Source organism: Bombina bombina, chromosome 10 (genome assembly GCF_027579735.1).
Source record: "Bombina bombina isolate aBomBom1 chromosome 10, aBomBom1.pri, whole genome shotgun sequence".
Taxonomy (NCBI): Eukaryota; Metazoa; Chordata; class Amphibia; order Anura; family Bombinatoridae; genus Bombina; species Bombina bombina.
Window position 1 is genome coordinate 147,722,950 of NC_069508.1, and position 13,094 is coordinate 147,736,043.

A 13,094-nucleotide genomic window follows, 5' to 3' on the forward strand; every position below is an offset into this window, starting at 1 on the left:
CATTTACCTTCATATGGAACTGGAGCATTGTTTGTGCCAGATACCTGCAGCTCAGGAGACAAGTGACAGCCGAGATTGTGGGAGCGTCCTGCAGCTGCGACGTATATAATGCTATCCAGTAGGATGGGCTACCATATGACGTATATATACTTCCTATTGGGTCATGGGGTTAATGATTCAGGTAGCTAGAGCGCATGATTTGAAACAATTCCATTTGAATTCTATTATCTGATTTTTTTTGTTCTCTTGGCATCCTTTGTTGAGAAGCATACCTAGGTAGCTCCAGGAGCTGCTGATTGGTGGCTGCATATATATTTCCATATGCTTCATGTTATTGGCTCACTCAATATGTTCAGCTAGCTTCCAGTAGTGCATTGCTGCTTCTTCAACAAAGGATACCAAGAGAATGAAGCAAATTGAATAATAGAAGCAAATTGGAAAGTTGTTTAAAATTGTATTCTCTACCTGAATCATGAGAGAAAATTTTGGGGTTTCATGTCCTTTTTAAAAAAATGTTGTACATGAATGGAGTAGAATAGATTAAATATATATATATTTTTTTTTATAGATAAAGGCATCAGGGAGCTTTCCTGTTGTTAGCCAACAAACACTATTACAGCTGTATGGCTGTCTGGTCTAGTTGCAGGAGCGAGCTACATTCAGTTTAATGGCGCGACCGGGCACGCTGTGACTAGACGGTGTTGCCGCGATGCAAGGAAAAACCAGACCCGCTCAGTAGAGCAAGGAGCGGCGTTCTGGAAAAATGAACTTTTAAATAAAAATTCTCTGCAATACTTTAATGTATAAATCTGCCACTAAGCTAATGTTATATAACACTAGTTTGTAAGTTTACTGCCCCTTTAAGGGACATTTTATTTTTGCAGTATTACTTATATATAACTATGGGGTCAAACACAATCATTTAGAAAAAAAATATCAAATGATTTATCTACAAAAATCACCATAGATTTAGATATTAATGTTGTTTTCCTGTTGATACATTTTTATAAAAGATTATGATTAAATATTATGTGTTTAACTCATAAGGGGTTTAAACACATAGTTAAAGTATGTTCCAGAGCAGCAATACACTACTATGACCTAGTCGAACACATCTGTGTAGTCAGTCACCAATCACCATCTAGCTGTCCGTAGTCCACTGCTGCACCTGAGGCTACCCAGGTATGCTTTTCAACAAAGGATACCAAGAAAGCAAGTACATTTCATAATATAAATACATTTAAAACTCTCTGTTTGCACCATGATTAATAAATATGTGTAATATTGACTTCTATGTCCATTCAAAAACCAATGAGTTTTGATACATCAGAGAGGATTCGGTTTATCAGCCACTGGCTGATTAATTCTTCTGTAACATTTGAATCAGCCAATGAGCTACTAAAGTGTGTTCAGGTGATCATTTTCTGCAAGTTTAAATATATTTTTTTAACAGTTTATACATTTAAATTACACATTGAAAATACAAATATTAGAAAATGTGAGCTGTGCAGTTAGCTATGATTTTAATAATGAATAAATGTTTTATTTGCAACTAAATATTTAGATCAGCAACTGTTATTTTGAACAGGACATTAAACAGTATGAGATTGTAATATAAAAAAAATGTATATGTGCAGTAAAAAAAAAGTTTGCAATGTACTTTCATTATCTAAATTGCCTGTTTTCTATAATTTGATCCTGAAAATCATGTTTTATAAAGTAATGGGGGCAGCCATATTGGAACCTAGATTTTCCTTTTATATCTTTTGCTTAGAGCAATATTGAAAATATATAAAACAGACAACAATGTGTCCAAACAATGAAATGAGCTAACAATAGCTGAGTGAAAACTGTAGCTAGTTACTTTATCATTGTCATATTCCACTCACTTATTGTTTGGTTCAGTGTGTGGACACTAGTGCCCTCAGAAGAGGTTTTTAACATGGCAGCATCTATTACTTATTTATATATGCATTGTATATCCTAGTACTATAGCGCAGCAATGAAACACTACACTAGAAATGTCTGCAAACACAAGTAATATTTTCAGAGTATTAAAACTGTTTTGTTTACAAATGTTGCAGTACTCTTTTAACCACTTCATGCCCAGGACAAGTGGTTAACTCCGATGTAAACACTTGCTTGAAAAATGAAATCACACAATCATCAATGCGATTGTAATTTTAAGGCCGGGATCGGATCATGGGGGACTGCTTACGATGCTAGGCATGCCCCCAGTTCGATTTTGCATTAAACAAAAGGTGGAGGCTGAAGGTTGTCAAAAAAGGTAGGACATGCCATGCCGTCTTAAGGACGTGAATGGGTTAAATGCTTCTTATCTCCCTTGCTGAGGCTAATTAGGGGACATAGATAAATGAGCTACTACACTGATCAGTCAGCCTTTCATTGGCGTCTCTAGGATTAGATATGGTGGGGGAGCTTGTTAAAAGTACAGAGAGCTTTACTAACTGCCAATACCTAAAGGCTACTAATGAACTTAATTAAATAACAAATAATTCACCTAGATTAGTCTGCATACACCCACAGAGTGGTGGGAAAACATTATGAAAGGGGTGATCATGATTAGGGGCACTTGAGTTGCCTATAATAGAATCAGTATGAGCTATGTACCAGCGACTACTGAGCATGTACAAGAATTCACAGTGTAACTATACATATATGAGGCTGTGATTGACTGATGGCTGTCACATGATACAGGGGCCAACAAATTTAAGTAAATTGTGAAAATCAATTGCTCATTTAAAATCCTTAATATGTTCTATTACATTGTCTCTTTATTATGCACTTGTTAAGTTACGGGTGATTATTTTGCGCTCTATAAGTACACAATAGATAGATGGTCCTTTAAGTTTTATTTTGACTTCTATGTCTTTGTAAAATAGGACACTAGGGCTGCAAACCTCACATACAAAATGAACAATTATGCTACGTTAAGAAAAAATGCAAGTAATAAAAACAAAAAAGCATTGAAACAATAAAGTGTAACGATAAAGCGCCAGATTACAAGTGGAGCGCTAAATATCGTTTTCGTGAAATCGATATTTGCTCTCTACTAAGTAATACCAGTGCTCGCTAATGTGCACTAGTATTACAAGTTCAGAGCAATTTGAATGCAAGCTCGCATTCGCTTTGCTGGGAAGCATTGAGTTCATAAGAGCACACTTTCCTAGGCTCCAAAGGGAGCGAAGGGGGCAAGTTGCGCAGCGATGGCAGCAAATTGTAAATATAAATGTATATGAATATAACCGTATATATTTATGTGTTAATATGTCTATATACACATAGCAACACATAAATATATACGTACAAAAGCATATACATATATCTTTACAGGGAACACACAGTTCCCATAGACTATGTAAAGGCTCTTTTCAGTGACTTTTTTTTTTTTCTAACACCCCACAGCTGCCGACTTTAGCCCCCAAAAACTAAGTGCCTTTTTTTTTTTTTTTTTTTTTTTTTTTAAATGTTACAATTATAAAAAAAACAAAAGATAAAAAAAGAAAACTAACACTAAAGTTTAGGTGCATTTGGGGGACATTTATAAAATTAACCAGAGATCTGATCTCTGGTTAATTTTATAAGTGCTAATTGCAACCGTGAGCTTGCGGTAGCAATAACCAGCCACTTGTAATAGCTGGTTATTTATCGCACGCTCGCAAATGTGCAAATTTGCACATTTGCGGGCGTGCGATAAATTAGCACTCCACTAGTAATCTAGCCCAAAGTGTATATAGATAGGGAGGTTTTCAATTGTATTTATTTTTCCTTTGTGTACAATAACCAATTAGTAAATAAAGCACCTTTCATACTGTGTGACTGAATTGTATCCATCAATTCTTTCTTTTAATCCAGTAGTGGTTTGAAAGGATTTAGAACTAAAAATTTCTCAAAGAGGTTCTTTGTGCAAAATGCAAGAGCAATACAAACTGAGGGGAGAAATGCATCATGAGAATTCTTTCCTGAAAGCAACGTCTGTTCCCCAAATCATTGCTGATTGGCCAAAGCATTTTGTTAATTCCCTTATTCTCTTGCAAGGAATAAAAATCTCTATAAATAGCCCAAGCCCCCATGCTCACAATCTCACATTCGGAGCTTTGATTTTTCTCAGGAGACAGAATGTCAAATCAGTAAGTATGGCTTTTTTTTTTATCTCATATTAGCATTCAGTTTGGTATATTTGAGTTGATACATCAAACAGGATTTATTTTTTTAATTTATTTTTTTAAGTTAATCTCTTATTTTTTTAATTACTATAAAAATAGCCTAAGTTTGAATAGGGATCTGAAAAAAGATTAACATTTTTTGGAACATACGGTGAAAATGTTTAAAAGGGAATTCTAATGCAAACAAAAATACATTTGTTCTTTCATTAGAGCATGTAGTTTTTACTTTATGGACCATAGATAACCCCTTTACATGTGGTTAAACCCATAGGTAAACCCCAACTAGATCCTCAGCAGTACATGGGCAGAGAGCCAATCGGGAGAAGCTGCTGAAATCAGCCAATAGGCACCAGTTTTCTGCTTCTGAGCTACAATGCTTTTTGCAAGGCCTGATGATAAAAAGTTTGCCAGTATGGAGAAATCATCTGTCCCATAGTTATTTAGGGACAGTAATGCATAACTCACTTGCACTAATTAATATGAATGTTTAAAGGGACACTGAACACACATTTTTTCTTTCATGATTTAGATAGAGCACACAAGTTCAAAGGGACACTGAACCAAAAAAAAAATATTTTGTGATTCAGATAGAGCATGACATTTTAAGCAACTTTCTAATTTACTCCTATTATCAATTTTCTTCATTCTCTTGGTATCTTTATTTGAAATGAAAAAATGTAAGTTTAGATGCCGGCCCATTTTTGGTGAACAACCTGGGTGATTGGTGCTGATTGGTGGATAAATTAATCCACCAATAAAAAAGTGCTGTCAAATGCCACATCTTCTAAAATATTTACTATTATTGGGAGTATCCTTTGTTTAAAATAACAACAACAATCTGAGAATTTCGTTCTTTGTTTTTAATTTTTTTAACAGAGATTAAGTGAGGCTTGCCTTTCAGGGGTTAACTTATTCTGCTGTTTTAATTAATTGAAATGGTTAACAGCTGAATTTTCAAAACACAAGTTTCCCCTTAAAAGGCGAGCCCTGCTTTCTCTTTGTATGTCTATGAATGAGAGTACAGCCTGTACTCGAAACTAGTCAGACATTTTTCTGTGTCTATTTTTCTCCCCAGCCTTGCCTTTTGCCGGTTTTGTACCTTTTTCTAGCTATCTTTACAGCGGTTGTAGCTGTTTACTTTTTAATTGCTACTCAAATAAAGACTTACCGTTTTAAGATATCCTCAGCAGTGCCTGCATTTCTTCTCTTTCCTGCAAATAAAAAAAGTGCTGTCCACAGTTCTGAACTAAAAAAAAGCTTAGATGCCTTCTTTTTCAAATAAAGATAGCAAGAGAACAAAGACAAATTGATAAAAGTGGTAAATTAGAAAGTTGCTTAAAATTGCATGCTCTATCTGAATCCCGAAAGAAAAAATTTGGGTTCAGTGTCCCTTTAAGGAACTTTCTAATTTACTCCTACTATCAATTTTTTCTTCGTTCTCTTGCTATCTTTATTTAGAAAGCATGTATTTAAAGCTTAGGAGCCAGCCCATTTAAGGTTCAGCACCCTGGATAGTTCTTGCGTATTGGTGGCTACATTTAGTAAACCAATAAGCAAGCATAACCCAGGTCTGAACCAAAAATGGGACGACTCTTAAAGGGACAGTATACTATAAAATAGTTTTTCCCTTAATGTGTTTCCTATTACTTTTTTTACCAGCTGCAGAGTATAAAATGTATGAGATTTGCTTTTTAAGGTTTACTTGTGTATATGAATTAGCTGATTTTTTTTGTTTTGAAGCCATAACCTAATAAAATGGGTTGAGCTTGTAGGTATAATCAGATCTCATTACTTGATCACATTGTGTACATATACCTGCTTCTTTATCTTATATCTGTCCATAAACCAATCACCAATACTTGGAGAGAACAATGGAAAATTATCATTTTATTACCTTATCTCTTCTATTATTCTATAACCCACTGGGAGTGTAATTTATTCTACTGGCTGTGTTAATACAGCTTGGCTTTGAGGCCAAAAACTTTCAAGATGGGTGGGGATACCACAGGCTAAATAAACTATTTCAAATGCAAATATAAGGGTAATGGAAATACTTGTAAACAATTTAATACACTACAGCAGGTAAAGTGGATCATTGGGAACAAATTAAAGGGGAGAAAATTTTTGAGTAAACTGTCCCTTTAAAGGGACACTGAACCCAGATTTTTTCTTTCGTCATTCAGATAGAGAATGGAATTTTAAGCAACTTTCTAATTTACTCCTATTATCAAATTCTCTTCATTTTCTTGGTATCTTTATTTGAAATGCAAGAATGTAAGTTTAGATGCCGGCCCATTTTTGGTGAACAACCTGGGTTGTTCTTGCTGATTGGTGGATAAATTCATCCACCAATAAAAAAGTGCTGTCCAGAGTTCTAAACTAATAAAAAAGCTTAGATGCCATCTGAACCAAAAAAGCATAGAAGCCTTCTTTTTCAAATAAAGATAGCAAGAGAATGAGTAAATTAGAAAGTTGCTTAAAATTACATGCTCTATCTGAATCACGAAATTATTTTTTTTGGGTTCAGTGTCCCTTTAAGCTTTACATTCCTGCTTTTTAAATAAAGATAGCAAGAGAACGAAGAAAACTTGATAATAGGAGTAAATTAGAAAGTTGCTTAAAATTGCTAACTCTATCTAAATCATTAAAGAAAAAAATTGGGTTTAGTGTCCCTTTAATTTTTGCATTATAATTCCCTGTTAAGCACCAAATACAAAAAATATATACTTAAAGGGACATGTAACCCAATTTTTTTCTTTCATGATTCAGATAGAACATAACCTTTTACATAAGTTTGCAATTTACTTCTATTATCAAATTTAGTTAAAGGGACAGTCAAGTCCAAAAAATACTTTCATGATACGGATAGGGCATGCTGACTGTCCCTTTAATTCTCAGGCTATTTATTGTTGAAGACAGCACCTAGGAAGGTAGCAGGCATGTGTCTGAAGAACCATCTGGCAGCAGTTTTGCAAGAAAGCTTTTGAGCATTAGGAGGCAACAGTGTTTTAACATTGTTAAAATAATGCAGGCACGTGCACGCTTCTGAGTCTACCTACCTGCTTTTCAAGAAAGGATACCAAAATGAAAAAGTAAATTGGATAACAGAAGTAAATTGGAAAACTTTTGTAAAATGTTATTCTCTATCTCTATCATGAAATTAAAAAAAATAGTGTCCCTTTAATTTATCTGTAGGTAACTAATGTTATTAATCCATTTTATTATTTATATGATAAACTGAATATTTTAGTTTTTTTTTTAGTAAGATTGAGGTAAATATTGATTTATTACTTAAAAGTATTTATAACTATTCAGTTCAAATTATGCATTCGAGAAACATTAAACAATAGATTGATGAAGATAATATTCTTTATAGCACATAAAAAAATACTATATATTATTTTCATGTATACTAATTTTAACACATTTGAGTCTACATTTGCATTAAACTGAATACAAAGAGGTTTGTTTTATTGCATTTATGTATTTCACCCCTGGCACCTTACTCCGACGCTTCCTGTTATCGGCCATTAAACAGGGGGGGAGTTACAATATTTTAGTGTGTAAGTTTGGGGTATGGTGGGGGTTTTCAGGGCTTAGTTCCCTGTTTTAATAGGAATTGTTAAATTTGTTTAAATTACTAAAGCTAATGTTTTAACTTAATTACATTATTTGAGGAAGAAGTCTGTTTATTATTAATTAGGGGCAGCACCAGACTGGAGTCTTTTACTCTATATTAAAGGGACAGTCAACATCAGAATTTTTGTTATTTTAAAAGATAGATAATCCCTTAATTACTCATTCCCCAGTTTTGCATAACCAACACAGTTATAATAATACACATTTTACCTATGTGATTACCTTGTATCTAACCCTCTGCAGACTGCCCCCTTATTTAAGTTCTTTTGACAGACTTGCATTTTAGCCAATCAGTGCTCACTCCTGGATAAATTCACGTGCATGAGCTCAATGTTATCTACAGTATATAAAAAAACATGAACTAATGCCCTCTAGTGGTGAACATTTTAAATGTAGAGGCAGCCTTCAAGGGCTTAGAAATTAGCATATAAACCTCCTAGGTTTAGCTTTCAACTAAGAATACCAAGAGCACAAAGCAAAATTGGTGCTAAATGTAAATTGGAAAGTTGTTTAAAATTACATGCCCTATTTGAATCATGAAAGTTTTTTTTGGACTTGACTGTTCCGTTGAGTCTCTATTTCCTCTTTATTACTTTCACAGTGCCAGTATTCTTTGATTCATTTAATGAAAAAGAGATCTTTTAAAGCTAACAAAGACAATATCTTTGTTATATATATTTTACTGCTTAGAGATTTTCATACCCCCCCCCCCCCCCATCTAAGCTGATAACACAGAAATAACTGATTGGTAAAATATTATATTGACTCTTATCTCTCAGGTTCAGTAATGCCATAGGACAGGGCTCTACAAATTTGTTCAAACTCTAGGAGCCAGCCCATAAATTTAAGAGCCACAAACACTTGTCGTAATTTTAAGGTGCCAGTTGCTATTTGGTGCTTAGGTTTGTTGAGCGGATATAGGAAGCTTTTTCTAGTATGTAAATGATGATTCATACTGTGATCTGGAGAAGATGCTCCAATTAGCATGACATACATTTAGTGATATATTTTGGAAAGGAATTTATGATTTATAATAAGAAAAATGCTGGCAACTCAAAATTTTATTTTTATGTTGATCTATCTTTAGATTTTAACTTGCATCCACCTTTTCCTGGGAGGTGTGCCATGACCTCAATTGGGACTAGAGCTGGAGAGATGTTTTATTGCCTAGTCCTCAGTTATTCACTGTTAGGTCAAAAATAAAGACTTTCCTTAAAGGGACAGTAAACACCATGTAATTACGTAACTGTTGGGTTATAGAATAACACATCAGCCCAGAATTAATATTTATAAAACACATTAACATAATTTGTACTGCATTTATTTATCAATAGCCAAATGCTAGTATAGAATGCATTGTTTAGCAGTTGTTATCTCATAAAGCCAATTAGGGAAACATATATATATATTAGAGTTAGCCTTGAGAGTTCAGCAGCGTACAGTTTAAGTTCTGGGAATTAGAAATTGCTCAATTTCATGAAAATGGGCATAATATATTATGTAAGTATATTGCAAAGTTTTTTCATTATACAGTACTAAACATTTTATATACAAATCTTAAGGTGTTTACTGTCCCTTTAAACTCAACAAATTGTAGTTGTTGTTGCTCTTGTCTTTAACAATTAAAGGGGCATAACACAGTATGAACTAACATAAGTTTCTAAATGTTTAATGCAGCCAAAGCTAACCTGCAAAAATGGTTTCTGTTTTAACCCCAATTAACCCATTTTATTCAGGCATAGTTTTGTTTGCAGCAAGCTCCCTCCTGGGCGATATTACAATTGGAAGGTGCTATCCAGGCTATAGCTTCAGCAGAATGCACATGTGCATAGTAGGGGGCAGAGTCACATGACACCTGACTAAAGCAGTGCACAGTATAATGCTGAAGCTTTCACAAAGCATGTGACATTATCCCCATGGAAATGAGCAAGCCATACCTGCTGTCCCTCCTCAACCCGCCCTTACTTGCATAAGTAATTATATCCTTACATACACACTTTGTTACGTGGTACCAAAAGGTTTGGAGTAGGACACTGATAAGGGGAATGGAGCAGGATACAATTGTCAACACTAAAGTGAAAGTCATTTTGCAGATTTGTGGAAATTTTATTAAAAAACAAACTTTTTTTACACTTTTTTCACACTTTTTTCACACACTGTTTTACCTCACTTGACCCTTTTATAATATGAACATAACTCATAAATATTTTATGGCACTTTAATAGGACATACAATATCATTTTCAAAAGGCCTTTTTGCAGTTTCCTTACATTTGATTTATGATCACTTTTCTCAAGCATGTAGCAATTGGAGCACGTGCAGGCAATGTGTATGCACGGTCAAGGACACGTGTGGTATATTTCAAATTAATTTTAACGTCCCTTCTCTGACTGGAGTTGAGAAACAGATCTATGGAACCTGCCAATCAGCTGTACTTTTTGGTGCATTATTATGGTTTGACTGTCAGATTTGTTCTATACATTTGTTACCAGGCGACAGCCTTCATTCTATAATATATGACCATCATGTTACTCAATTTGTTGATAATAACTATTCATTTGTAAATCATTTCCAAAAATAACAAATAACGACATATTTACTATTTTCCTAGTGTGGAGCATCCAGCCGCAGGTTACAAGAAGCTTTATGATACAGCTGAGGAGATGGCTTCCCCTATGGCTACACATGTTACCGGTCAGTCGAAGCATTTCATTGTAAATAATATGCTATTTGTGTGTGTGTTACTAGTCGTCAGGACGGAGCAAATCAATGCGCTGTATGTGTGTTACTTATTGTGCGCAATACAAGCAACCAAAGGTAAAAAAAATCACTGCTTAGCCTAACACAAAGAATCACTGTGAAGTTTTGAAACCTATACTTGGTTGGGGTAAAGCAGAGTCTAGGATGAAATCCACCTACCGTCTATCTACACAGCCACTTGCTGGTCATTCATCATGTTTAATTATGACATCTGATAACCAGGGCCGAAACTACAGGGGGTGCAGAGGTCGCAACTGCGACTGGGCCCCTGAGGGTGGGGGCCCAGCTTAAAAAAAAAAATTAATAAAAAAACGTTGACCTGCCACTGCCTGCACTGATATCATGTGAGTGTGACATGATGCTTTACTAGTATCTCTGACTACAGGGGTTAGTCTTTCTGTTTTGCCCATTGGTGTGTATGTATGTATGTGACTGTGTGTGTATTTATGCGTGTGTGTGTGTATGTGACTGTGTGTGTATTTATGCATGTGTGTGTGTGTATGTATGTATGTGACTGTGTGTGTATTTATGCATGTATGTGTGTGTGTGTGTGTATGTTTGTGGAACCAGCAAACTACAGACCTTGTTACTACAGCATGGGGGGGCAGGGGGTAAACAGTGTCACTATACAGTACCACTATATACAGTTAGGGTTGCCACCTCAGCCATGTTTTCCTGGACACTTATGAGTTACACATGCTGTAGGGTGTGCAGGGAGGAACATGTATTGTGTTTCTGGACAGCACTATTAATATTCCTCCCTGCACACCCTGCAGCATGTGTAACTTATAAGTGTTCTGTATTTTAAGGGACGGGTGGCAACCTTAATATACAGTATGGGGGGGGGGGCTGGACCATGTCACTGACTACTGTGGTCACTTTATAAAGTACTGCGGCGGGTAGGGTCAGGCCAGCCATCTCACTGGAAGATTACAGACTGTGTCACTAACTCACTATATACAGTACTGGTGGGTTAAACAGTGTCAATATATACAGTAATAGGGGGTCAGACCATCTCACAGACAAAAAAAAATGATATGTATCAAATTCACTTTTTTTGGTGGGGGGGGGGGCTTCTTAGATTCTTGCACCTGGGCCCTGTGGTTTCTAGTTACACCTCTGCTGACAACCCTAGTTTTCATGGAACAATTAATTCTATCTGCATGCTGCTTTAACACCCTGGGGGAAAAAATCACATATATAACTTGCTGAACAATTTGTACATGCACCAATCTGATGCATTTGCTCAGTGACATAGGACATATGACTATAACTATATTTATCAGCTAACTGTCTTTGTTTTACATGGTAACACTTTAAGGCCAATAATATTAGCTATTGTAAGGTCATGTAAAAATTACCCTCATGCATACACAAATGTCACTAAACTCAAGATAAACTATTGAAACTGAATATAATTGTTATAATGCGCTAGGTGGTATTTAATTATCCCCAAATGAAATATATTTGTTTTTCAAAAATGCCAAATGATATTTTGCATCTCTAAAGTATCTGGAAAAAAAGAAATACAAAATCTTTCTTGGGTTATGCAAAGATTCATGAAGATACATATGCAGTACAGTATACAGATACCCAGATATATGACTAGATTACAAGTGGAGCGCAAGCGTTTGTGCTCAAGTGATATTGGGTCTTCACAATATTTTTCTTGCAGGTGAAATTGCGCTCGTATTACGAGTTGAAAATAAATGTAATCGAGTGAGCGCAATCGCGATTTACGCTAGAATCATTAATGTGTCCTCAGAGCTGTGCATAACTAAAAATTGTCACAAAACACATAAAAATACCTTACAAAGTATAGTTACACTCATAATAACACTATCCAATAAAAATATTTGAAACAAAATATGAGGTCTCAGGTGTTAGGAACAAAACAGCAGACAAAGGGCTTTAAAGGGACAGCCTAGTCCAAAATAAACTTTCATGATTCAGATAGAGAATGCAATTTTAAACAATTTTCCAATTTACTTTTATCACCAATTTTGATTTGTTCTCTTGGTATTCTTAGTTGAAAGCTAAACCTAGGATGTTCATATGCTAATTCCTAAGCCCTTGAAGGCTGCCTCTTCTCTCAGGGCATTTTGACAGTTTTTCACCACTAGAGGGTGTTAGTTCATGTGTGTCATATAGATAACACTGTGCTCATGCACGTAGAGTTCAGGTGAGCCAGCTCTGATTGGCTAAAATGGATGTCTGTCAAAAGAACTAAAATAAGGGGGCAGTTTGCAGAGGCTTAGATACAAGGTAATCACAGAGGTAAAAAGTGTATTTATATAACTGTGTTAGTTGTGCAAAACTAGGGAATGGGTAATAAAGGGATTATCTATATTTTTAAACAATAAAAATTCTGGTGTAGGCTGTCCCTTTAACATAGTGATACATACATATACATGTCTACAGATGTATATGTATGTATATTTATATGTTTATATATGTGCACATATGTATTTATTTATTTATATGTGTATTTACAGATATATAAACACA

At 35.0% G+C, this 13,094-nt stretch overlaps 1 protein-coding gene across 1 annotated transcript in view; it reads left to right on the top strand.

Moving 5' to 3' along the window:
• Nucleotides 1–13,094, top strand: part of RPE65 (retinoid isomerohydrolase RPE65) — a 122,773-nt gene that overhangs the window by 60,830 nt on the left and 48,849 nt on the right. Inside the window, exon 2 of the mRNA XM_053693930.1 lies at nt 10,438–10,520. Coding sequence (XP_053549905.1) covers nt 10,438–10,520 — 83 coding nt within the window. The remainder of the gene's footprint in view (nt 1–10,437; nt 10,521–13,094) is intronic.